Here is a 27,745-nt window from a genome sequence, read left to right as displayed (position 1 = left end):
TTATATATGAAATTCTTCAGGATAAATTTTCCAAGAGACACTATGATCTAGTATTTCTAGAGTTTCAAATTATTTCATATGCTTTAAAGGATTTAAAAAAAAAAAGCCGCAAAACAAAAACAAAAAACAGCCACATAAATTATGAGTGGCTGCATCAAAATTCACTTAGCAATTCCATTTTTCAACCCTTAGGTTGTCTCTCATTTTCTGCCTATATAAATGTTATGAAGAACATGAATATAAATGCTACAGAGAACATAAGACTTTCTGCATACATGGAATAGTTTCCTGATGACTGATTTCTAAAGTGGACTAAATGAACCAAATTTAGTTTGTGAATTTTCTTTTTTTTTAAAGATTTTATTTATTTATTTGAACGAGAATGAGAGAGAGCATGAGCAGGGGGAGAGGCAGATGGGAGAGGGAGAGGCAGACTTCCCTGTTGAGCAGGGAGCCCGACACGGGGCTCGATCCCAGAACCCTGGGAATCATGCCCTGCTCTGAAGGCAGCCGCTTAACCAACTGAGCCACCCAGGCACCCTCTTTTTTTTAAGTGGGCTCCTGGGCATGGAGCCCAACGCACGGCCTGAACTCACGACCCTGAGATCAAGACCCAGGCTGAAACCAAGAATAGGACGTTTAACCGACTGAACCACCCAGGCGCCCCTGGTTTGTCTATTTCCAAGGCCTTACACACGTACTGCCAAATTATGCCCCAAAGTGCTCTATAAACTGATATTATCACCAGCAAAAGTATAAGACTGCTAGTTTCACCTGTGAATGTGATCATTTTTAAGTCATTCTCATCTCTTCTTACCATGAGTTACTTCATCCATGTCTGGACTAGTGACAGAATCTTTACCCCCAAAATCAGAGCTGCACTCAGATCTCAGGTCTTCAATCTTATTGGGAATATCCTCGGATGTTGCACTTATGCCTTTAAAATAATAAAGTAAAACATAAATAGCAAGAAGAACAAAATAACCACACAAAAAGTATATGAAGTTTGGAGAAATGTAAATATTCCCAAAATTTTTTGTCCCAGTGCTACACGTGTGAGATGTTTAGTATCATATCCTTTATTGTACTATCGCCTAAATATGCTTACCTTGATTTGTACAACATAATCACAAGTATCATGTGGTATCTAAATACAGTAGCAGAGGCCACCAAGAACAGAGAGAATTAGAGAGGGAACACACACAGATTGTCTGCCAATTACTTCAACAGGCTCTATAAAGCCACACGTTAAGTTCTCATAGATATAAGGTCCCACGGAAAGAATTTTATTTCCTGGAAATTCCTCAACTCTTAAATAAAACATATCTCTTTGTTATCAACTTTATAAAGGGAGAGGTGGGAACACACCTTGCAATCCTTATTCCTTAAAACAAGACAGACATACCCGACACAACACTGAGGCCTGGTGTGCTGGGGCGGGAACTGACCTCCCTGACATCTGTATCATCAGATGTGCTACCTAGTCCAGAACAGCTCTCCAGCTCTTGCAGACGCTCCTCCTGCTTTAGGTCCGGGGCCTCTAAACAGAAGACATGAGGTGCCACATTAGCGATTCTGTTAGCATGCCAAAGTTTCAGCTTGTGACCCACATGAGGAAAGCTACCAGAGGGTGAATGAAATCATTGTGAACAGATTCCTAAGTCTGGGCCAGTTAGCAAAGTTGGTTAGATCGAGTGTTAAAGAAGCTGAGGTTGTGATTTTCATTCCAATATGGCCAGTCTGTTGTACAAAGGTGAAACACTGCCTGTAGATCACTGATCTCATAAAATATGCTGCTGGTTAACAAGTAAACTCAACAAGAGAATAGAGAATAGCTTAACATTAAACCGAACATTTTCTAAAATATAACTCCTACGGGCACTCAATAGATGGTAAGCTAATCCTATGGTCTCCTTATGTAAAGGTCAGCATGTCTGAGTGCATTAGTATTATCAAACACATATCAGAATCACTTAATTATTCCTGAACCAGGTAGATCATACAGAATGTAATTCAGACACACAGCTACTTAAATTTGCATTCTAGTAGTTGTCATTTAATTGAAAGCAAAGTTTGATCTTCATAATCAGAAAAAAAAAAAAGGAGAAATGCAATATTTAAGAAAAGACAAAGTACAAAAACACTTTATATACATTTATAACAATCCTGCACAAAATAACTCTCAGGACTCCAGAGTCTCAATTTCAGTACAATTCAAAAATATATTAGATATCTTTTAAAGGGTCAGGTTCTCCGTGGGATGAGAATCTAGGCATGCTTACCACGCATCCAAACGCTCAGGGTTCAAGTTGTACTGCTACTCCTATCTTGTGATGAGTCAGTGGGAGATACAGAACTCAGTGCCCCACACAGAACTCCGGTGAGTTGCTAACAAATGCTTACAAGTAACTGAACACAGAGTCAAAAAGCAACTGCCATCTTAGCCTATGTCATCCAACACTGCATTTTTTCTTGATGGACAGAAAATGCCCTAAGAGCCCATCTGAAATTTTTAGTAATATGGTTGCGTCACACTTGACAAAATGTACATAATTTAGAAATTAAGATACCTTACATTTAAAACTTCTGTGCAAATCAAAAAGCAAACAATGACGGCATACTAACCTGAGTCACTTGGCAATACCTCTACACTCCAAGCTTCGCTTGTTGTCTCTGATATGGTAGAACCAGTGCAGGGGTCAAGAAGCACTGACCCTGAACCTGGCAGGCACAGTAAACTGCCTAACATGTTCTCTGCTGCTGCACCTGTATAACCAGTGGGGAGCAAAGGGTTAACGAAGATCCTGATGGAAAAGCAGTGATAATGGAGAAGGGCCAAACACTAAACTAACGCAGTCTCTACTCTATCCACAAGAAGGAAGCCAAAGTAAGTATAATTTCAATAGCACCACTAAAAACACAGATTTCCCACTTTGGTCACAATGGCACAAGCTCCTTTTTCTCAGTTTCCTCCTGTTCACCTTGGACTCTCCATAGAGAAAACATCCATCATTAGGTCAAGTCATTTCAACTAGCTTTCATCTTGGTTTTGTAGCACATTTTTACATGTGTCCTTAAATACCTAAAATGTATAGTCCTCACAGGGATTAAAAACACTCAGAGACACTTAACTACAGAAAGTTATACTGGCCAAATATGTTTTCTTCTGGCACATGAGCCACATATTCAGAGCAATAAAATATATTTGCAGGAAAATACACATCTCTGTAGCAGGCATTCAACTGCAAATACAGCTCATTGCTCAAACAGAGCTTTCTGCCAGGAAAAATACTACTTTGGCACCTGAAACAAAGTAATGCAAAACCAATTAAGAAATCTGTTTACCCTACTTAAAAATACAAATAGAAAGGATTAAACATTATTATACACCCGTGTTAGAAATACTCAAGTTCAGAACGCTCCAGGACATCTGATTACGCCTAACAAAAGAACAATTCCACTGCAGTGCATAAAAAACTTTTGGCAAAGGTTACTGGTGAAAGTTACCTTTCAAAGATTATCATAAAATAATTACAAATAAAATAACATTTGGAACTTGCCTAAACATAACAGGGGGACAGGGTAAAAGGGCAGTGGGAGAAGAGATGAGACAAAACTGGCCACGTGTGTACGTGTAATAGTTGAAGCTGAATGACGGGTACAGAGTTCATTGCTCTCACTTGTATTTGCCTGGAACGTTCCATGATTTAAAGAGAAAATGAAGATGCTGCTTATAGGACTGTACGAAATCTCTCAGAACTCACAGAACAGTATCCTAAAGAGGGTGAATTTTAAAATATGTAAATTGTACCTCAATAAACTTGATATTTAAAAAAAAAAAAACTAGTCACTCTTTGGAACTGAATTAGTCCTTCCAGAAGAAAATTCTTTTTTTTTTTTTCCCCTAAAGTAAGCTCTACGCCCAACATGGGGCTTCAACTCACAACCCTGAGATCAAGAGTCGCATGCTCTACACTGAGTGAGCCAGCCAGGCGCCCTCTTAAATTCAATTTTTAGAGAATCTCAGTATTCTATTATTCTGAAAGATTTTATGGCTATAATCTATAAGAATTTTCATCTTCAGGTAAGGTGTTTAGTCTCAAAAAAGAATATTCTAAGAATATATCCTGTGCCCTGAAAACAAGAAGCTAAGTCAGAAAACTGGTTTTTCTTTTTTGGCAGTGGAAGGGGAGCTGAGTGCAGGTAGGGAAAAACACCACCTATGTATAGGTAAAGAAAAAAAGACAGAAGTGCCTTGTTACCTACAGTTATCTCAGCTTCCCAGTCTGCCTGTCAGAGGCTGAAGTCCCCGCCCATGAAGGGGAAGTGGATATAAATAACTAAACAGCAATCTTCCAGAGAAATTAAACAGCAGTTACCTGCAATCTCTTGTAAGCGATCCTCATCAATGTTAGGGTCGAAATCACTTCCCAAGACATCTGTACTCCAGGTCTCACTCACTGTTTCTGATATATCTCTGTCATCTGTCAGTCCCATCATGTCACGTATTTCAAACTTCCTTAGCTTATCATCAAGATTATCTTGTGTTGTAGCTACCAAAAACAGAATTATGCACTTTAAAAATGACACCACAGCTATTTTTTTTTAATCAACTTTAAAGATAGTATTTTATCATTAACACTGAGCCTGCAATACCAAAACATGAATTATCCTCCTACAGATGTAGTGTTTCCCCTCTCTGAACTAAGCTCAGCATATGTACCCCCATTTCTGGTAAGTTAACTGGGGCAACCTCTGCAGGGTGACTCTGACAAAAAACTGGGATATACTCCCCGCTCTGTGTATCCGCACAGTCCTCGTTACTCGTTTTAGCCAAAAGAGTAAAGAAAAAGTGTGCCGGTTTCAAGGCTTAGGCCTCAAAAGACCTTATTAACTTTTGCCCTCTTTTTCACCCTTGCTTCTGCCATGAGAACAAGCTTCAGCTAGCCTGCTGGTGGATGAGGGGCCACATGGAACAAAGCAAAGGTCATCCTAGAGGAGCCAGCTCCTCACTGACCTACGGACCCCCAGCTAAGATTAGCAGAGCTCCCTAATCAACCACCGGTGACTGCAGATACATGAGTCAGCTTAGTCTAAATCAGAACCACCCAGCTCACCCACAGACTTGAGAGCACAAATAAATGTTTGTGGACTTAAGCCACTAAGTTTTGAGGTGGTTTGTTATGTAGCAATTACTCTGGCAATAATTAACTGATAAACCCATAGTAAAATATTTTTTCATTTGACTTGAATACATCCCCCTGATACTAGAGTTTTCTCTCTTCCCTTGACTAAATGAGTAAAGCAGTCTATAATTTGTCTCAATTTATTAACCTAGTGTTTACAAAATGCAGACTACCAACCACCTACATTAGAATCACCTAGAGGGCTTGTTACATGATATTCTTTCAACTTCTGTCTTAAACTACTAATTTAGGTTTCTCTCTTATTTGCAGAAAATTTAATCCTGATATGACAAACGAATGCAGTAAATTACTACTTTTATTCAAGCCACACATAACCCAACTGGCAATGCTCCTTTCCTTTCTGAAAATGACCTGCACCAGGATTTCTAGAAATGAGACATGGGAAATGGTTTTGTTTTTTGTTTGTTTCCCAGGTAATTTTTATGCCCATTCAGGTCTCAGAATATTGCCTCAGACCCAGCTGATCTGCAATCTGCCCTCAACACTCCCTTCAAAGGCCACCAGTGATCTTTAAATGAACAAATCCAAAGAACTTTTTCAAATTAATCTTCCTAAAGCCCAACAGGGATCCATCTACTTTTCAATTCTTACCCCACACTATTCCCCTACTTGATAGTTCCTGAGTAAGTACTATGGTTTCACACTTCCCTGACTTGCTTACACTATTCTGGTCCTTCACCTACAATGCCTCATTTTTAGTTTCTGCCGATGCAACGCAAGCCGGGCTTTAAGGCTAGCATTTTCTTCCACTAAACTTTTTCCTACACTTCCAACTACATGTATCTCTCACTCGGAACTCCCAAGGCACTTTTACAACACTTTTAGACATTTGTATACCATCCTCTCCCTACTCTAAGTTCCTTTAATCCCAAGTATTTATCTTTGTATCCCTTAAAATTTCAATATTACAGAATTGAATATTATAGAAGTCAAGCAATTCGTTTTAATTATTCTATGTAACTTAAACCTAAAAAATTCATTTACCAACTAAACATGTTTAAGAACGGAAAGAACTATGAATAAATGCAAGTTGAATGGTCATTATGTAATCAACTTAAATTTATTCTTTTACTGAATAGCCAACCTACATGGAAACACAGTTTATGTTGCAGCCAGGTAAATTCTTTGCTACTTGGGCGACTGTGTTCAACTTCACTTTACCTTGCTCATGCTCTAATAGCTGTAGAGCTTCAACTCCATTACTCCCAGAAGGTCCTGCTCCAAGTTCTGATACAGACTCTCCTTCCAGGTCTAGAGAGGATACTGAATTGGAGCGATTTGACGGACCTAGAGAAATGTTTATACTGTGAGTGAACTTTTTAAAAGTCACAAGACACCATGCAACTTTTCATGCCTTGATAACAGACTGAAGACTTATTAAGGTGCATTTATTTATTTATTTATATGTATGTATGTATGTATGAATGTATGTATGTATGTATTTGAGATAGAGTATGCAAGCAGGGGGCACAGGGAGAGGCAGAGGGAGAGAATCTCAAGCAGACTCCCTGCTGAGCCCAGAGCAGGACGCGGGGCTTGATCCCACAACCCTAAGATCATGACCTCAGCCGAAATCAAGAGCCAGATGCTTAACTGACTGAGCCACCCAGATGCCCCAAGGTGCTTTTCTTTATGTATTTATTTTTATTAAGGTGCTTTAAAAAAATTTTTTTTATGGGGGAGAGAGGCAGAGGGAGAGAATCTTAAGAAGGCTCCATACCCAGCATGGAGCCCAACGAAGGGCACAATCTAACGACCCTGAGATCATGACCTGAGCCAAAATCAAGAGTGGGACGCTTAACCTACTGAGCCACCCAGGTGTCCCAAGGTGCTTTTAATACTGCATGTGTACCTTAAAAATACACACGTCCTTTAAGCCAGCAATTGTGCTTGTAGGAATTTATCCTAGGAAACAATTCAAAAATTCATCTAAGGTCGCTTGTCGAAGGGCTTTTTATAATGCTTGAAAAGTAGAAACACTCTATATGTTTAATCATACACTTAAATAATTATGCCCACCTGAAGTCAAAGAACAAAAAACATTTAGAGCCTAAGTTATTTAAGAATGTTAAATTACAAAGGGAAATGTCACTGTTACACTGTTAAACAAAAAAGGGTTACAAAACAACATAACCCTACTTTTGCTATAAATAAACCAAAATGCTGTTATTAGTAGAATGGTAGGGGCACTTGGGTGGCTCAGTCAGTTAAGCATCCAACTCTTGATCTCAACTCAGGTCTTAATCTCAGGGTCATAAGTTCAAGCCCCATGCTGGGCTCCACACTGGCTGTGGAGCCTACTTAAAGAAACAGAATGGTAAAATTACAGATGATTCCATTTCTTTTCTGCATTTCCTAGAATGAATGTACATTACTTCTGTTCTAAAAAGTTGGAGAAAAAGGAAAAGTTACTACATTTTGTTTGAAATGACAGCAAACTCAACTTTCTTCATTAAAAAAGTTTGTCCTCATACATGAAGTGACAAATTCTCACTTCACAATCTACGATTTTAATTTTCTAATTTTATTCCCATTTCCATTATATCTTCCTGCTTCATAAAGGTGCGTGTGTGAATAAAGAAATACAGAACATTAAAAGTATATACAACATCCTGAAATACAAGTGAGTCCGTCCATTTTTCCCATTTAGACATGCACTATATCCCTCTAAAGGAGCTCCATAAGCTTGGGTACACATTAATTAATACTAGAGAAACTTGGCATTATTCAAGTCTCAATGAAGACTTGTATCTTCTCCATTTTGTATGATCAAAGGTCTCACAATCTTTTTCTTTTTTCTCTTTAAATTTTTTTCTTGCAATCTTAATTTATTCCAGAAACAATCTTTATAGCCAACTGTTCCAAGATCATTAGAGGAAAACTTCATTACTGTCCTCAGGGAGAGGAACAGATGGTATAATTGTAATTTATAAGGCTCCTTTAAAGATCACAAAACACAGTATTACTTGAATCACACAACTCTTTGAATGAAGTAACCCTTCACCTTCAGATATTCCTTCCAGATTATCACTGCAGAGGGAAAAGCGCAAGGTTTTATCAGGTTTACCGTGGAGTTTGTTTTCATCAACGGGGACATCTCCTTGTCCTCCATCCGAAAGTTGCATGTTTAGGACCTGAAAAATAAAATGCCAAAATAAATAAATAAATAAAAATTTAAAAATAAAAAATAAAATGCCATTGGTTTATCAGAACTGGAAGATTACTGATATGAAAACAGACCACAACAAACGCATATTTCTTTTTAATCTTAAATTCTCATTTTTAACTAAAAACCCATTCATAAGATTCTGATCAAGATTTTAAGTACCTTTAGAATAAAAGTAGATCAGTTAAAAAAAAAAAATGAACCTATGCCTTTCCATCACCTGGTATCAGAGACTGAACAAGCAATCAGGTATCAGTGAGCAATGGGTAGGATCATAAGAATCAAAAGGCTTTGGAATCATAAGTCCGGTCCTTCTGGCTCTGCCATGTGCCAACTACGTAATCTTGGGTGATTTAAGCTTCTTTATCTATAAAAGAGTCATGGTAACGGTATGCGTGCCATGGAGTTGCTGAGGATTAAATAAAAAAAAAAAACGCAAAGAAAGCATTCTGCATGGCAAAATGACAAAAAATTTACATTTTTTCAAACGTTAATAAGCTAATTTAACAGAAGAAAACATAGGAACAAATTATCCTGTAGGCACCAGAATTCAATCAATCCAGTTTGAACCTTGCCTTGATCACCATATACGCAGCCACAAAAGTCCACACCAGAAGCTGAAGCGTGACTTCACAGCCATCTCTAGCTTAGAGCCAACGGCCTTTTTATAAAATTTCTACTTGTTAGATGACTTCCAAATAACAGAATTACTTTTCACTCCACACAAGCCTCACAACTCAGCTGTAAACATGTATCTCCACCCTAATGAAGAACTAAGAGCTTTGCTGAAAGTCAAACAGCATGTTTTAAGCACACCTGGAACTCAGTATCACAGACACCGGGATCCTGGTGTTGGCAGAATATGAAGGAGAATAGTATCCTCACTTAAAAGGAAGAAAAATTTAAAAACCCAAAACTTATAGGTGCTGTTTTGGCCCTGTTTTTTTCATTGGCTCTGTATCTTTATTCATGTGATACTTTTAAAAAGCCATTTAAGGGGCGCCTGGGTGGCACAGCGGTTGGGCGTCTGCCTTCGGCTCAGGGCGTGATCCCGGCGTTATGGGGTCGAGCCCCCACATCGGGCTCCTCCGCTATGAGCCTGCTTCTTCCTCTCCCACTCCCCCTGCTTGTGTTCCCTCTCTCGCTGGCTGTCTCTATCTCTGTCGAATAAATAAATAAAATCTTTAAAAAAAATAAAAAATAAAAATAAAAAATAAAAAGCCATTTAAAAACAGAAAAATTTTGGGGTGCCTGGGTGCTTAAGTGTCCGACTCTTGATTTCGGCTCAGGTCATGATCTCAGGATTGTGAGATGGAGCCCCATGTCTGGCTCTGCACTGAGTGTGGAGCCTGCTTAAGATTCTCTCTCTCCCAGGGCATCTGGGTGGCTCAGTAGGTTAAGTGTCCTACCTTCAGCTCAGGTCATGATCTCAGGGTCTTGGGATCGAGGACCATGTCCAGCTCCCTGCTCAGCGGGGAGTCTGCTTCTCCCTCTCTGATTGACCCTTCTCCCCTCCCCCTGCTCTCTTTCTCAAATAAATAAAATCTTAAAAAAAAAAAAAAGATTCTCTCTCTCCCCTCTCCCCCTCCCTCACAAATAAAAATAGAATTATTTTCCTATTTGCTTGAAATTAAATGCAGACATACAAATTTTACATTTTGAATGTTTAAGATAACTTGGATCCTTAAAATCATAGTGAGCAATGTACAAAGAATCTTCAGGAAAAATCTATCTAAAGGCCTAGAATGATAAGATTAACAGCAAACAAAAGGCCCATAGCACAATGAAGAGACTTCCTTGCACAGGAATGCAGGCTGCTGTCTTCTAGGTTGCCAGAGCTGGGAGCTGGCAGAAGGTTAACAGGGGAAGGTAAAATGCCACAGAGCTCCCTGCCTGAAACTCAGCAACTGTTCTTCCTCATTCAACACTCCCCTAGATGTTGTAAGTTTATTACATTCCAGAGTTCCTAACAAGTTGATTCTGACAGTTTTTGCCAGCTCGTGTGTGTGTGTGTGTGTGTGTGTACAGAACTCTTTCCTAAGGGTCATGCCACAGTTCCAAACACATCTGTACCGACCACTATCATCACTTCATTGACCACTATAACTGGTCCCTTCGTCCCAGGTCAGGAATAGGTTTTCTTGACTACTAAGTGTCCCTGTTGAGTATAAAATGATGCTTCTTTTTGATTTCTTCATTCTTTTTGCCTCTGTCCCAAGCTCTTCTGTTTACAAATATCTTAAAAGTGATGCCCACACACCAAGTCCATTTCTTCAAAATATTTTACTTCCTTAGCTTTCTTTTCAGTTCTGTCTTCCATTTCTTCCTAATCAATCAAAGAACAGGAAGTATTTCTAAAGAATATCTGGCTCTTTAAAGCAAGAATACCACTAGTATATCATTAGAAAGAAAAGAAACAAAAACCATTTCCTACAGGTCACTGGAAAAGTCATCTCAATTTCCATACTACAATTTCCCGACTTCCTGTCTCTTCTATACTACGAGGAAAATTCCTTTTGGTGTAGACCTAATCATCAACCATCGTGCTATCAATCTATTGATGTGAAAAGCCCCCAGAACTGTGCACAGGAAGTTTGGCATTTGTGCACTCATTAAATGCATATTGACTTACAGAAGCAAGAGACCAGAAATTTAAAAAAAAAAGGAACCTAATTCCTTAATATTGATGGCTATAAGTTAAATGTAACAATACATTCATACCTCATTTTCCGACATCATCCCTGGAGTGAGTTGGGGACCTGTCCCTAAGGAAATGACCAACACCTCTTCCGGCTGTACTTCCTGGATGGTTTCTTGAGATGATCCCTCATGGTCCATATGTAAGTCCATTAGCACATTGGTGCGGCTTCTACTTCGAGTTGCTAATAAAAATTTTTTTCAAATATGATAGTTTAGAAAATAAGACAAGATGAAGAAAATGGTACAGTAAATACAAAAATGTATCTTCTAATAATGTAGGACATTTTGCACATGCACAAAAAAAGAAGAGTGGTGAGAATATGAATTTTAAAAAAACCCTACATCTTCCCAGTTACTCTACTGATGACTGACACAGATTCTCCTTCAAAACTGATAGTCTATGTGCACCTGACAGTGAATGACACACGGATGAGCACACCTGCAGAACAACAAACACATCTCTCAGCTTAAGACCTGGGGTGACAAGAAGAGCACCACCTTATTTCTTATCGAGATATCTTCAACTATTTCTCCTGTAAAATGATTCAACTTCCACCGAACTTACAAGCATCGGAAAATTTCATATAGAAATCCAATAGCCATATAAAGTAATATATGCTGATTGGACAACCATTGCCAAAATCAGAATCAGTTTTTGAAAACACATTGATATTCCTGAAATGTACTAATCTTCTTCCAAAAATGCAGGAAAAAAGACTTCCCTATGTTTGAATATAAATTTCCCTTCTGCTTTATAGAAACATTCCAAATTAATGAAAAATCTAATTATTTGGGGGTACTTTTTTCTATAAGTAAACAAGTTTTACCTATAAGTAAACAAGTAATACTTTTTTCTAAAATAATCAACCTACACCTTATAAGAACTTGAAAGATCTAGCTAGTTTGACAATTTCTCTATGTGTTTAAGTCTTCTGTGATAAGTTTCAAATTTCTTTCAGAGGGCAACAAAATTCAGTACCAGAATATTAAATAGAAATTCTACTTCAGTGAAAAATAATCAAAAGTACAGACACAAAGCAAAAACACTCTATTAGTAACAAAAGTCTTTCAACTTCACTTTGAGTGAAAGCTGACCTACCTGAAGACAAATATAAAGAATCCTGTTGGGGCACCTGGGGGCTCAGTCGGTTGAGCTTCCGACTCTTGGTTTCTTGGTTTTGGCTCAGGTCATGATCTCAGGATTGTGGGTTTGAGCCCCATGTCAAACTCTGCACTCAGACAATCCCAAGTTCCCAAGTCTGCTTGAGATTCTTTCCCTCTCCTTCTCCCTCTGCCCCTCCCCCCGTGTGCACACACACTCTCTAATACATAAATCTTAAAAAAAAAAAAAAGAGAGGAAAAGAAGAGTCCTCTCTACACAGTGATGTAGATCTGTTCACTCTTACTTAATCACTCTTACTTTCAAAATTCAGAGCACACATCAATTTCCGAAAGTCGAACACAGGCTCCCTCCCACCTTTATTTGCTGACCCTCCCTTACTGTCTTCTACTGAACTGTGAACTTAAATTCAATTTCATGAACAACTACATTAATCTTAAGCAACAAACCTTATAATTTATAAAAGTACAAGTAATCGAAATCCATGTAGCAATTTACATAAAGCAAAAGCAACATGCACATGGAACACACTTTCATAGACTATTTCTTAAATGAAAGTTATATAAGAAGAGGAAGAACAGCCTATTACCCACCAAATGGGGCTACTAGAGTAATATGAGCAGTAAGATTGGTGGCTGAGGAATCCCAGGCAGTGATGGCTGCTAACTGTTGTCCTGGGTTGCGAAAGCATTAAACAGAAAGAAAATCAACCCTCTGAATAATGGACACATTTTTTAAAAATATGAAATAAATTCAATGACCAGGTCATATGACTACACAAAGTAATAGTGGGCAAACACCTGAAATTTACTTTCCATTATACCCATATTTAATGATACTTCTAGATGACAAGAAATGAAAGAACTAATAATGTACAGGAGTGAATAATGGAGGAAAAAAATCTCTGATTTACTAAAAATCATTTATTTCTTCATGTTAAAAAAGTGCAAATAGGCTATAATACTAAAAATCACTGAGTGTTGGGGCACCTGGGTGGCTAGTTGGTTAAGTGCCCAACTCCTGATTTCGGTTCAGGTTGTGATCTCACGGTTGTGAGATCGAGCCCCACATCAGGCTCCACACTCAGTGGGGAATCTGCTTCTCTCTCTCTCTCCCTCTGCCCCCTTCCTGTTCGTGTGCTCCCACTCCAAGAAAAGCAAAGAAGTATTTTTTAAAAATCACTGAGTGTCAAACTTCATCTTTTTTCTATTTTTAATTCTGAAAATTGATATTTTGAGATGATGAAAGACTTGAAGAATATGTCATATTCTTGATGATATTATTCCATATTATATTAAATGTAAGATGGATTAATTTTAAGAAACTGGTAGTTCTTAACAAGTCAGCTCATGGAAGTTTAAAAACGAAATCCCATTCTTCAAAATGTATAAAATAAAGTAACTACTCATGCTCACTGTTGCTGTGCTCCTCATTTGCATTAAAAAATTGGCACTAAAACATTGCTCCCTTGGTCTAAATACTCTTTTTCTCCCTCTCTTGTCTACTTTGTCTAACTCCCATTCATCCTTCAAAAGAAAGTATAAGCTTCACTGTCTCCAGGATCTTCTCCTGACACCATCAACACCTGACCAACATGGACGCCCCATAAAGCTCCATGCATGCTTATCGCCATCAGACACAGGATAACGATGGCAACTGGTCTCCTCTGATTCTCCCCTACTAGGCTATCAGCAACTACCAGAGCAACAGCATATCCTAATGTTCTTTGTATCCCCAGTGTCTAAACACAGCACCCCCATGCAGGACAGTGATTATAACTACTCTTTTTGCAAGGATTTTTTGCATAAATTAAATGAAACAACATCTATAAAGTGCTCATCCAGAGTCTGGTACAGAGAACATGGTAATGCTCAATTTGTGTGTGTGTGTGTGTGTGTGTGTATAGATAACAGATGTTTACTAAGTGAATAAAACTTAAACCCAATTCTTAAATAAACTTGACAAAACAGGGGCGCCTGGGTGGCACAGCGGTTAAGCGTCTGCCTTCGGCTCAGGGCGTGATCCCGGCATTATGGGATCGAGCCCCACATCAGGCTCCTCCGCTATGAGCCTGCTTCTTCCTCTCCCACTCCCCCTGCTTGTGTTCCCTCTCTCGCTGGCTGTCTCTCTCTCTGTCAAATAAATAAATAAAATCTTTAAAAAAAAAAAACTTGACAAAACAAAATGAAACCTTTACTTTATCAAATAACAAAGATACCTTAGCTCCCCTAATAAAAGATTAATAATAATAATAATAATAAGGAAAAATTTTAACTATTTTCAACTTTACTGACAGAAACCTCTAAGTTATTAGTATTTAGAACTTTGAAGAAATGACAGGGTTACATAATTCAAATACTGACACTGCCAAATTTTCCCAAAAAAGTTACTAAAATATAAACAAAGTATACTGTAGGTGGCATGATCTCAATTAATTATGAAAAGTATGTCTAGATAAAGCTAAAGCCTACTCATAAACCTTAACTAATTGGTGCAATTTTTAAAAATTGTATTAGTATCAGTCAACACAAAGAGAAAGGTTCCCCAAATTATTTAAAACCATATTCCAAAACACTGAGCAGTAAATAAAGGCCAATAAAAAAAATACTAAATTTAAGGGAAAGCCCAAATATGAGAAATGCTCTTTACCTATAGGCAATCGATTCTTTTTATTTGCTGGAGTGGTTGCTGGAGACAGCTGAGGAGTATTATAGGGAGTCATTTCCAAACTGCTGCTTTTTCCCGGCTTTGCCTGGGGCAGGTTTGCCAATAAATTGTCAAGAGCCATCTTATCTTCTTTCAGTTGATCTCCAGACATCACACTCTTCATGAAATTCACCTGGCAAAGGTAAAAGGCCATTAACTAGTAAGATCAATTTTTCAAAACAATATCTATTTCTCACACAATGTACTCATCTATGACTCTGCCCATGCTTAGATAAATGACTTTTGAGAAAATCCTATTAAAGAATAAAGCCATTACCAGAGTAATAAGCTGACTATAGGTTATAAAAACCACAGTTCTGCTCAATCCTTCCAGAAGATTAACGGAGGACATTGGAGGGGTCTCCACTGCACGGCCCCCAATCACAACATCAAGAAAAGCAGCAACACAGCTCTGTTAAATAAGAAAAGATCACAGTGAGATATTTCCTCTTTAAAATAAGGGAACAAAATTTCTAATTAAGGTAGACAAGCACNAGCGGTTAAGCGTCTGCCTTCGGCTCAGGGCGTGATCCCGCGTTATGGGTTCGAGCCCCACGTCAGGCTCCTCTGCTATGAGCCTGCTTCTTCCTCTCCTACTCCCCCTGCTTGTGTTCCCTCTCTCGCTGGCTGTCTCTATCCTGTCAAATAAATAAATAAAATCTTAAAAAAAAAAAAAATAAAATAAAATAAAATAAAATAAAATAAGGGAACAAAATTTCTAATTAAGGTAGACAAGCACGCAAAAAGTTTTTCTTCCTGGAAATTATATTAAACCCAACACTGAAAAAATTAAACTCTTTTTGAATTGACATAGAATTGTTTCCATGAAATTCTGGTACGTGAAACAAACAATTTGCTTGTATACATATAAACCTCTTGAAGAAAACATGAAAGACTGAGAACATCAAGAACCTTCTGGGGAGGAAATAAAGGTTAGAGATCAGAGGTGAAAGTGGAATTTCACTATATAACCTCTAAATTTTAAATAGGGCTGAATGTATAGCCTACTCAAACATGATTAAAATCTAATTTAACTGAACAATGCCGTAAAACATATTTATGAAATACACTTAAAATTAGATAATTATTGCTGATTTGCTTTAGTGATTTTTTAAATTAAACTATTTATTTATTTATTTAAAGATTTATTCACCCATTTTAGAGGGAGAGAGAGAGTGTATGTGTGTGTGCACACACACGCACTCAGTGGGGAGGGACAGGAGGAGAGGGACAGGGAAAGACTCTAAAGCAGACTCACGGCTGAGTGCAGAGCCTGACTTGGGCCAATCTCAGGACCCTGAGGTCATGATCTAAACAGAACCCAAGAGTCAGACACTCAACCGATTGAGCCACCCTATTTATTTAAAGACTTTTCTTTTNNAAAACTTTTTTTTTTTTTTTTTTTTTTTTTTTAAAGTAATCTCTACAACCAGTGAGCCTGGGCAGCTCACTGGACTCCTTGTTTCTGCTCTGGTCAGGATCTCGGGGTCATAAGATCGAGCCCCATGTGGGGCTTTGCACTTAACATGGAGTCTGCTTGAAATTCTACCCCCTCCCTCTACTCCTCCCCCTGCCTGCATGTGCACACTCTCCCTCTCTTAAATAAATAAATAAATAAATAAATAAATAAATAAATAAATAAATAAGATATTTAAAGTAATCTCGACATCAACATGGGGCTGGAACTCCAACCCCGAGATCAAGAGTTGCATGCTCTAACCGACTGAGCCAGCAGCCTCGCCTTACCAAATTTTTAAAGTAAAATAATCTTAATAGTTCTTTGGCTCTCATTACGTGGCATCTCCTCAACGCTTCAGTAAGAATTAGTAATCTTTAGTGACATCTTCCTTTAAATGTTGTATTCTCTATAGCTATGCCAAGGATAACTGAAAAGAATTTTTAATTTATTCTTAATAAATTAAAGGACAAGATTTAATAAAGACAATAGTTAAGTCCACTAAATACTTTGGTAAAATTTTCTATAAATGGTATTTCACACGAGGTAGTATTCATTCTTACTTTGTCAAATTTTCCAAGGCTGCTCTTTGTCCGGGGATCTCCCTCTTCAGAGCCTGTCATTGCCAATTGCTGCAAAAGGCGGCCAACCTGCAACCCAAAGCAGTGGTTGGAGACACAGTCTATAGATACTTACAAATTGTGCTCTATGAAAGTGCTTCCATTCTAGTCTAAAAAGCTGATTCATAATAATATTTACACCACCTGAGCAGGCATGCAAAGTAGGGTCCCAAATTAAATGTGTATCTTCTGTACATCAGCTTTTACTATATTTAGATTAAGAGTACTAGACAATAAAGAGAAAATTTTACTTTAACATTATATTGACAATATGAAATAAAAATATAACACCTTTGTTTGATATACTTTTCATACATTTAGAAATTTTTAAATTCACTTGCAAAAGTTGATTCAAACTACTTGAAGTTAATATTAAGTACTTTTCCCTTTATAGATCACAAAATACTCAATGTAGTTTTTTTTTTTCTAGACTTAAAAAATCCTACAAAACGGAGCTGTTTGGAAGTAAATGTTAATTCACAGAGCAAGTTTCTTACTGGTAAAAGAGAACTGTTAATCTACTCTCTTTATTTTTCTTTAAAGATTTATTTATTTCAGAGGAGGCAGGAGGGACAGACGGAAAGACAGAATCTCAAGCTGACTCCCCACTGAGCACGGACCCCAACATGGGGCTTTGATCTCATGAAACTGAGATCATGACCTGAGCCAAAATCAAGAGTCGGAAGCTTGAGAAAGGCGACCCTAATCTACTCTCTTTAAAGACACTCTGGGGAAAGCTAATATCATACAGTATCATCTTAATATCTGGCACAATTCCCTGTTTTACTCATTTTGAAAATAAGTGATTCAATCTCTACTGGAATGACAAAAATAAAAACCTACAACCACACTATCTTAAAAATAAATTTAGTGTTTCATAGATAAAAATCTTTATATAGTTAATTGCTAAACATACCAACATAATAGAAATGACCATGGAAAAAAAGCTTATCATTAAAAAAAAATCATCCAAAGATATATTATATTCCAAATAAACTCAGTTTCTTCTTTACAGTGTTTCTGGGGGATAGGATATGATCAAAAGATACCCTTAAGAAATAATAACATGGGGGTGGCCTGGGTGGCTCAGTCAGTTAAGCATCCGACTCTTGATTTCGACTCCGGTCATGATCTTAGGGTTGTGATATCCAGCCCTAAGTCGGGCTCTGCACTTGGTGTGGAGCCTGCTTGGGATTCTCTCTCTCCTCCTCCCTCTGCCCTTCCCTCTTCCTCCTCTCTAAAAAAATTAAATAAGTAACATGACTTCAGTAGTTCTCATGATAAAGGGGGAAAAAGTGCTAATATAAATCTAAAACTCCTGTTTCTGAAACTCTGAGATCCACAAGAGTTTCAGATTTCAAAATCTGAAGATTTTGGAAAGGTTGATTAGTGTATACATGTAACACAGGCAGTATTAAGGGTGGCATCCTGTAACCAAATGTATTCACATTTCTGCAGCAAAACATGAGTATTCATTACACCTAAAAGGAATAACTAGCAGTGATAAATAGTCTCATGTTAGTTCAAGTCAGGCTTTGTTACCAAATAACATATAATAGATGATGTATAAATATTTTCAATCACACTGGGTTTTGAAATCATGGGAAAGGGATGGTGGCCCTGTTCTAGAAAATCTAATCAACTAGGGGCGCCTGGGTGACTCAGCTGGTTAAGCATCTGCCTTCGGCTCAGGTCATGATCCAAGTCCCGGGATTGAGCCCCACATCAGGCTCCCTGCTCAGCAAGGAGTCTGCTTCTCCCTCTCGCTCTGTTCTACCCCCAACTCGTGCTCTCACACAACACTCTCTCTCAAATAAATAAAAATTTTTTAAAAAATATAAATAAATAAATAAATAAATAAATAAATAAATAAAAACTAACACGAGGGGCACCTGGGTGGCTCAGTCAGTTAGGCATCCAACTCTTGGTTTCGGCTCAGGTCATGACCTGAGTCCTGGGATTGAGCCCCATGTTGGGATCCAAGCTCAGTGGGGAATCTGCTCAAGGATTCTCTCCCTCAGCCTCTGTCCCTCCCCTCATTCACACACTCTCCCTTTCTCTCTAAAATAAATAAATCTTTGCGGGGGGGACCAACAAAATATACTTTATTTATTTATTTGACAGTGCGCACAAACAGGTGGAGTGGCAGGCAGAGGGACAGGGAGAAGCAAGCTCCCCATAGAGCAGGGAGCCCAACTCGGGGATCATGACCTGAATTGAAGGCAGATGCTTAACAGACTGAGCCACCCAGGTGCCCAAAAACTGACAAAACATTTTATGACTACAATATTTTTAAATCCCAATATAACTGCTTTTCTTTTTTTAATTCAGAGAAAGTGTGTGTGTGTGTGTGTATGCACACCCACAAGCCGGGGGGGGATGAGGGGGCTAAGGGAGACTCTCAAGCAGACTACCCACTGAGGGTGGAGCCGGACCTTGGAGCCCAAAGCAGGGCTCAACACCACAACCCTGGGATCATGACCCAACCTCATACCAAGAGTGGGACACTCAGCTGAGCACCCAGGTGCCCCATAACTGCTTTTATTTCTTAAGAAGCAAATATTTAAGCCAGTTTGAGGAAACAGAATGGTAAGAATGTATACATATTGTCATCATATTTTCTGTTTCCACTCCACTACTCACTTAACTGATTTTCAACAGAATGCCACATTAATGATGATAGCAAAAGCATACCTGCATCAGATTAAATCTTGCCACTTCATTAATAGGCGCATCAGAAATTATTCCATACTGTTCTGGATTGACAACTGCAGGACAAATGAAGCACGCCAACAGGAGGTCAGTACACATTGCCCTGACCTCCCCAACTTCCAGTCTGTCTACACAGGAGAGGGTTTTGTACATCTGAGACACAATCCACCTCAAACTGTGTGGAAAGCAGTACGTGTTCTGTTTGAGATAACCAATAAACTTGTTCACCAGAGCCACCAGTTTGGCCTCATTGGAATCCACCATCTCTTGAACCTTTTGCCTGAATCTATCTGAGCCTTTCTCTCCAAAGAGTTTTTCCTGTTGTAATGGGGAGAACCTGTCAATTAGCTTGCTTGGATCTGTTTCCAGGTGATCTTCGTCTTCAACAAGCAATTGCATGATTGGCTCATGTAAAGTAGCTGTGAGGAAAAGTTTGGCAGAAAACAGTCCTTCAGAAAAAAGTTTAAATAAGATGCTGAAGGCACAAGTTCCTCTCCTCAGAAGTCGCCTGGGGTTGTCACTTTCTTTAAGTTCAAATTCAATCAAGTATCTCAAAACCTGAAGGAGGTAGCTTTCATCTTCTTGCATAATGCAGTTGCCATAGAGGGAGGTAAAAACTGTGTAAATAACACTTTGTGTGTTCTCCTGATTAAGTTTCTCCCCAGCAACCAAGGAGGAGGCAATAAGACGAGGATTTTCCCTTAAACGACTCAAGAATTCTCCATAAGCAGTCTCCTGAAATCCCAATTGCTTATATCCATCAACAAACTGTGTATCCTCCAAAATCTTGGCATGTTGGCAACATTCAGCAGGGGAGGCTTCGGCACTAAAAAATGAGCAAACAAGCAAAACAATAAAATCAATAACAATAATATAATACATACATTCCATTGAAACCTGTAAATGTAGACTGATTATAGACCTAGCAATGAGGTCACTCCAAACTGCTCAAATCTTTCAGCCCACCAGCATCTGAATATGTAAAGAAAGACAAAACCAAAAAGTACAGAAGACAAATTCCTCCTAGTAAATCAGGTTCAATGAAAAATATCAAAAAATAACCATTATTCTGATTTCTATCATCAAAGATCAGTCCTGCTTTTTTTCAGCTTCACATAAATGGAATCATACAGTATGTATTTTTCCATGTCTGCCTCCTTCTCTCAACATTATACCTCAGCACCACTCTTCTGAGAGCTAAAAACTGCTTCTTGAAAAAATGCAAAAGTAACATACTAACACAGTGAAAAAGAGGTTTCTAAAACTGAGGAGTAGATAAACAGAATCAAAACATGGAGGGGCGCCTGGGTGGCACAGCGGTTAAGCGTCTGCCTTCAGCTCAGGGCATGATCCCGGTGTTATGGGATCGAGCCCCACATCAGGCTCCTCCGCTATGAGCCTGCTTCTTCCTCTCCCGCTCCCCCTGCTTGTGTTCCCTTTCTCGCTGGCTGTCTCTATCTCTGTCAAATAAATAAATAAAAATCTTTAAAAAAAAAAAAACATGGAAATACACACAGCTGACCCTTAAACAATGTGGGGATTAGGGGCACCAACCCCCCTGTGCAGTGGAAAATCCATGCATAACTTTTGACTCCCCAAACACTTAACTACTAATAGCCTACTGTTGACCAGAAGCCTTACAGATAACATGGTCGATTAACACATATTTTGTGTATTAGAAACAGTAGTCTTACAATAAAGTAAGCTAGAGAAAATATTGTTAAGAAAATCGTTAAGAAGAGAAAAATACATTTACAGTACTCTACTGAAAAACTACACATATAAGTGGACCCACACAAGTCAAACCAGTGTTCAAGGGCCTACTGTATATTAAATAATACCAGGAGAAAAGGGGTGCCTGACTGGCTGAGTTGGTAGAGCATGGGACTTTTTTTTTTTTTTTAATTTGACAGAGAGACATGTCGAGCGAAGGAACATAAGCGGGGGGAATGGGAGAGGGAGAAGCAGGCTTCCCGCTGAGCAGGGAGCCCGATATGGGGCTCGATCCCAGGATCCTGGGATCACGACCTGAGGCGAAGGCAGACGCCTAACGACTGAGCCACCCAGGCACCCCAGACTATGTGACTCTTGATCTCGTGGTTGTGAGTTTGAGCCCCACGTTGGGTACAGAGATTACTCAAAAATAAATTTTTTTAATGATAATAATAATAATAATAAAAAAAAAAGAGTAGAGGGGCGCCTGGCTGGCTCAGTTGGTAGAGTATGAGACTCTTGACCTCAGGGTCACGAGTTCAAGACCCAAGTTGGGTGTGGAGCATACTTAAAAAGAAGAACACAAGATAATTTCCTCTCAGCAACAATAAAATGTTATATATACAAAGATACAAAATTAACTGGTGTGGTATAAAATATTAATGCTTAAGTTATAATTCTCTGTAAAAGGCTTAAGTTAATTAACAGACAAAATAATCACCTTAATGGTGATTCAAATTATCTGATAGCATGCATTTTGTTGGAAATAGATTCACTTATTTACAGTTAGCACAGAATTACAGTGGTTCATAAAATTTAACACCTCAAAACCTTTTTTTTTTACCTGGTTATGATAAGCCGGTCCAAATTAATTCTCTGTTGCTTAGCAATCCATGCTGTACGATACAACTTTTCAGCTGTCTTAAGTACATCTGCATTGAGCCTCTGAATGAGCTGTTTCTCAGAGTTCACATACAAGCGTTCCTGTTTGAGGTGATGGGCCAAAGTATGAATATCCAGCTTCACCATCTTCAAATGTGGAGAAGGTACAAAGGCTGATCGCTACGAGTAAAAGGACAAGTTTAGAAATTTTGTGTCACTTAGACTATTTTCCAAAATCAAAAGGAATAAGAGAATATATTAAGAATTAGGCTACATTTAGTACTATGATTAACTCTAATTTTAAAATAATCTATATATTTTCTGGAGAAGCACTACAGGTTCAGGATAGAAAAACTGGTAAGTACAGATAAAGGGGGGGATAAAAGCTCCTAGTAAGGCCATTGCTCAGAGACAGCCGCAGTAAAAATGTGTGTATTTCCTTCCAGTCTAGTGTCTACTTATTAGCACTCAAGTTCCCTTGACTACTCCCTTTTATACTGCAATCAATCAACTTAACCTGTTGACTCGATCTTCAAAATACATCTCCAATCTACTTCTCACCACATCCATCATCATCTCTCACCCAAAGGTCTATAACCACCACTTCCTAACTGATGGCCCTACTTCCTTTCTTGTACTACTCGAGTCTGTTCTCCACATAGCATACGGAATCCTTTAAACTTAAGTCAGATCACCTTATTCCCTTACTAGAATCCAGCCAAAGGCTTATTTTACATTTAGAATGAAATCTAAAGGTCCTAGATGATCTACCCTGGCTACTTCTCCAACCTCATCTCCTACACTGGCCTCCCTGCTTGAACAGGCCAAACATGCCCCTTCTCAAAGCCTCTTGCATTTGATGATCCCTCTGTCTGGAAGGCTATTCCTCCAGGTATCTTTGCATGGCTAGTACCTTTACTCCATTCAGGTTTCTCTGTTCAAATGTCTATTTAGAAAGGCCTTCTCGGATAACTCCTAAAATAGAAACGATCACTTCCTATTGCCTTTTCTGGCCTTTTTAAAAAGTACTTGCCTCTGTCTAGCATTATATTACAGATACCTACTTGCATGTTCATTATGCTTAGAGTACGGTTCCCCCACCAAAGGGTAAGGGCCACCAGGGAGTGGTAAGGATTGTCTGTTTTATTTACTCATAGCTGTAATTTCAGGGCTGAGCAGAGCGCCTGGCTCCTACCAAGAACTGAACAAATGTTTGCCAAAGGAATGAATGAAATCACACAAATCTTGTTTATCTAGTAACTAAACAAACTGATAGAAATAGCACACATATTTTAAAGCATTATTATTTAAGCTATACCACTGAACCTAGAATGCCTGCCAAACCACACTTTTTTTTTTTTCCTTAAACAGCATAGAGAAGTCTGAACTGGGTTATGAGACCCCTGGGCAGGGTACCTCACCTCACTCATTGAACTCACTTCACTGGCCATGAGTCTGTTTCAAGCTCTGGCTAAGGAGGCATTTGCCAGCCTCCTCCCCAAAGCCAGGGTCCATGGCACCTCCTGCCCAATCTACCCTCAAGTGGATACCCATTCTCTGAGAACTCACCTCCCCAAAACCCAGGAAGGAGCCTGTTAGGGCCACTTTTGGTCCTAGTCTCAGACCTTCCAGGGGATATGGGGCAGAGTGACACAAGGCACTTACATTGTAGCCCCACCGATGAGCTTCCCTCAGACCACAAATGTTTTATATCAACAAGAGAAGTGCTTGTGGCCCAGATAACACAATACAACATTGTGTGTCCAGACAGCACATTGTCATTAAGCTAGAAAAATAATTCTCATTAAGAATTAAAGATTATAGGGGCTCCTCGGTGGCACAGCGGTTAGGCGTCTGCCTTCGGCTCAGGGCGTGATCCTAGCATTGTGCGATCGAGCCCCACATTAGGCTCTTCCGCTAAGAGCCTGCTTCTTCCTCTCCCACTCCCCCTGCTTGTGTTCCCTCTCTCACTGGCTGTCTCTATCTCTGTCGAATGAATAAATAAAATCTTTAAAAAAAAATTAAAGATTATGGGGGCGCCTGGGTGGCTCAGTCGGTTAAGCGTCTGCCTTTGGCTCAGGTCATGATCCTAGGGTCCTGGGACTGAGCCCCGCACTGGGCTTTGCGCTCAGAGGAAGTCTGCTTCTCCGTCTGCCTCTGCCCCTCCCCCTGCTCATGCTCACGCACGTGCACCCCCACCCCCACTCTCTCTCTCAAATAAATAAATAAAATCATTAAGAAAAGGGGCACCTGGGTGGCTCAGTTGGTTAAACATCTGCCTTCAGTTCAGGTCATGATCCCAGGGTCCTGGTTTTGAGCCACGCATTGGGCTCCCAGGTCAGCAGAGAGCCTGCTTTTCCCTCTCCCTATGCCGTTACCCCTGCTTGTGCTCTCTCGTGCTCTCTCTCAAATAAAAAAAATCTTTAAAAAAACAAAGTTGCTATGGGAGTACAGCCTCAATGTCCTCACTGTAAGTACAACAAAATGGCAATTCTATGAGGTAAAGGATGTGTTGATTAACCTTATTAATCTTTGCAATACATACATGTATCAAAACATCACATTATATACCTTAAATTTACACAATGTTATATGTCAATATATCTCAATAAAGCTAGGAAAAAAGGTTGTCCCAGCCAATCAGATTCATAAATGACCTTAATGGATCTATTTGGAGTTGATAAAACAATACAATTTGTAGTGAATTCAGATTCTAAGAGAGATGACAACCCAGACCTCAGAACTCTCAATATGTTTAGAGATCCAATAAAAACACATATATCGAAATAAATATTTTTGGTGCTAAGACCAAAACCATATGGCAGCAGCTGGAAATACTTTTTAAAGCCACCTGACTTAAAGAAACAGGTTTAGCAATTTTTATTAAGTTTGACTTCAGAAATTTTTAAAATAAGATTCTATTTATTTATTTGACAGAGAGAGAGAGAGCACGAGCAGTGGGGAGAGGCAGATGGAGAGGGAGAGGCAGACTCCCCTGCTGAGAAGGGAGCCCTACACAGGGCTTGATCACAGGACCCTGGGATCATGACTTAAGCTGAAGGCAGATGCTTAACTGACTGAGCCACCCAGGCACCCCTGATTTTAGAAATTTTTAAACTTTCTTATTTTAATGAACTACTAAAGACTAGGAAATTTTCAGATATTACCATCTAAACTGAATCTTATTGCTTTCAAAAACCACCTTCTTGGGGCACCTGGGTGGTACAGTCAGTTGAGTGTCCAACTCTTGGTTTTGGCTCAGGTCATGATCTCAGGGTCATGAGACTGAGCCCCGAGTTGGGCTCAGTACTCAGCTAGGAGTCAGCATGCAACTCTCTCTCCCTCTCTCTGCCCCTCCCATCCATGCTATCTCTTTCTCTCAAAATAAATGAATAAATCTTAAAAAAAAAATTCTTATACCTTATCAATTCCCTAGCAAACTGTGCAAAGCTGTTATTCCAAATCTCCTGTGTCATGAAGGCCCTTATACTGCTTTCCTCTCAAAAGATAAAAGTATGGGTGCCTGGGTGGCTCAGTCAGTTTAGCATCCGACTCTTGATTTCAGGTCAGGTCATGATCTCAGGGTTGTGGGATCAAGCCCCATGACAGGCTCTGTGCTCAGCGTGGGGGTCTGCTTGTCCCTCTCCCTCTGCTCCTCCCCCTGCTTTCTCTCCCTCAAGTAAATAAAATCTTTTAAAAAAATATATAAGTATGCCCACTAAGACGATCTGTTAATAACAAAACCATGTGGATACATTAAGAAAAACTGGTGACATACAGACATATACTTACATAATCGTATTAACTCAATCTATAGAAAATTCATATATGACTTTATAGGCTTCCTCTAACATCCTCTAGGGGGCTCTAAGTCCACAGACTAAGAACTATAAGAAGTATTACAGTTAATGGAAACAATACTGAAATGGGCTGGTAAAGATCTGAATGCTTCATTAATTAGTTCTGTTACTTTGGGCATATTCTCTGAACCCTGGATTTTTTTTCACCCATAAAATGTGAACTCATTATCTACATTTATTTTACCCCTGGTACAAGCAACATATTAAATACTAGGAATACAAAAAGGGATAAAACCTAAGGTGTACCCTCAAGGACTTTCTAACCTAGCACAATGAGGCAGATATGCAAGCAAATGGCTGTCCAAAAATGTTACACGTATTATGCTAGAAGACTGTACAACACAGATAGAGAGGGGGTTAAAAAGAGAAGGAACCTGCACCCAGTCTTAAAAGGCAAGTTGAGGGGCGCCTGGGTGGCACAGCGGTTAAGCGTCTGCCTTCGGCTCAGGGCGTGATCCCGGCGTTATGGGATCGCCCCACATCAGGCTCCTCTGCTATGAGCCTGCTTCTCCCTCTCCCACTCCCCCTGCTTGTGTTCCTTCTCTCGCTGGCTGTCTCTCTCTCTCTGTCAAACAAATAAATAAAATCTTTAAAAAAAAAAAAAAAGGCAAGTTGAGGGGCAGGGGGAGAAGATGAGTATTTGCCAGACATAAAGAGGACGGTGGGTGGGGTAAATTCCAGATACGGGGAGTCAACCAAGCAAAGGCACAGAGCTGTGTAACAATGAGGACATTTAGAGAGCTCATGGCTTGCTACAGTTTGGGGGGCTGTGTCTGTGTATTCAGTGAGATGGGGGGAGGCAGGGAATGTGCATAATGAGAGATAAAGGCCAGAAGGTACACAGAAGCCAGAGTTAAGAAACTAGGACCTTGCACTGTAGGTGATAGGAAAAGTTTTAAAACAGGAGATTAACAGTATTAAATTTATCTTTGGGAGCATAAACTCTGGCAGTAAGGAAAAGGATGTGGAGGTGGGGATGGGACCAGATGAAGAGAGACTGAAATTGTTGACAGGCAGGAAATGAGGTGGCAATGGAAAGAACAGGACAGGTTTGAGAAATGTTATGAGACAGAAATACAAGATTTGTAGGAACGCCTGGGTGGCTCAGTTGGTTAAGCGTCTTCCTTCGGCTCAGGTCATGAACCCAGGGTCCTGGGATCAAGTCCCACATCGGGCTCCTTGATCAGCCAGGAGACTGCTTCTCCCTCTGCCTACCATTTCCATCTTACCCCCCGCCTTGTGTGCATGTGCTCTCCTCTCTCTCTCTCTGACAAACAAATAAACAAAATCTTTTTAAAAATATATTTTTAAAAAAAGAGGGGCACCTGGGTGGCCCAGTTGTTAAGTGTCTGCCTTCGGCTCAGGGCATGATCCTGGGGTCCTGGAATCGAGCCCTGCATCAGGCTCCCTGCTCCCCTGGGAGTCTGCTTCTTCCTCTCCCACTCCCCTTGTTTGTGTTCCCTCTCTCACTGACTGTCTCTCTGTCGAAATGAAATGAAATGAAATGAAATGAAATGAAATGAGAGAGAAAGAGAGAAAAGAAGGAAGGAGAAAGAAAGGAAAGAAAGGAAGAAAGAGAGGGAGGGAGGGAGGGAGGGAGGGA

The 27,745-nt window shown here is 39.4% G+C and overlaps 1 protein-coding gene across 5 annotated transcripts in view; it reads right to left on the bottom strand.

Annotated features, from left to right (window-relative positions):
• The window catches only part of GAPVD1 (GTPase activating protein and VPS9 domains 1), a 74,852-nt gene that overhangs the window by 24,619 nt on the left and 22,488 nt on the right, over positions 1-27,745 (bottom strand). For 2 of the 5 annotated variants that reach the window (XM_011221122.3, XM_002916314.4), the window contains exons 2-13: positions 22,245-22,462; positions 19,670-20,513; positions 16,919-17,005; positions 15,177-15,311; positions 14,843-15,032; positions 11,095-11,255; positions 8,275-8,341; positions 6,369-6,494; positions 4,380-4,553; positions 2,626-2,766; positions 1,406-1,540; positions 818-937 (exon numbers count right to left, since the gene is read on the bottom strand). In XM_011221122.3, the coding sequence (XP_011219424.1) occupies positions 818-937; positions 1,406-1,540; positions 2,626-2,766; positions 4,380-4,553; positions 6,369-6,494; positions 8,275-8,341; positions 11,095-11,255; positions 14,843-15,032; positions 15,177-15,311; positions 16,919-17,005; positions 19,670-20,513; positions 22,245-22,429 (2,365 nt within the window). In that variant the 5' untranslated portion in view covers positions 22,430-22,462. Of the gene's footprint in view, positions 1-817; positions 938-1,405; positions 1,541-2,625; positions 2,767-4,379; positions 4,554-6,368; positions 6,495-8,211; positions 8,342-11,094; positions 11,256-14,842; positions 15,033-15,176; positions 15,312-16,918; positions 17,006-19,669; positions 20,514-22,244; positions 22,463-27,745 lie in introns of those variants that run through there. The other 3 variants (XM_011221123.3, XM_002916313.4, XM_034664516.1) reach the window with 2 other exon arrangements.

This window comes from Ailuropoda melanoleuca, chromosome 7, assembly GCF_002007445.2.
Source record: "Ailuropoda melanoleuca isolate Jingjing chromosome 7, ASM200744v2, whole genome shotgun sequence".
In the NCBI taxonomy this organism is placed as follows: domain Eukaryota; kingdom Metazoa; phylum Chordata; class Mammalia; order Carnivora; family Ursidae; genus Ailuropoda; species Ailuropoda melanoleuca.
The sequence above is the reverse complement of the archived record's forward strand: the minus strand, read 5'-3'. Positions and strand labels throughout refer to the sequence as shown.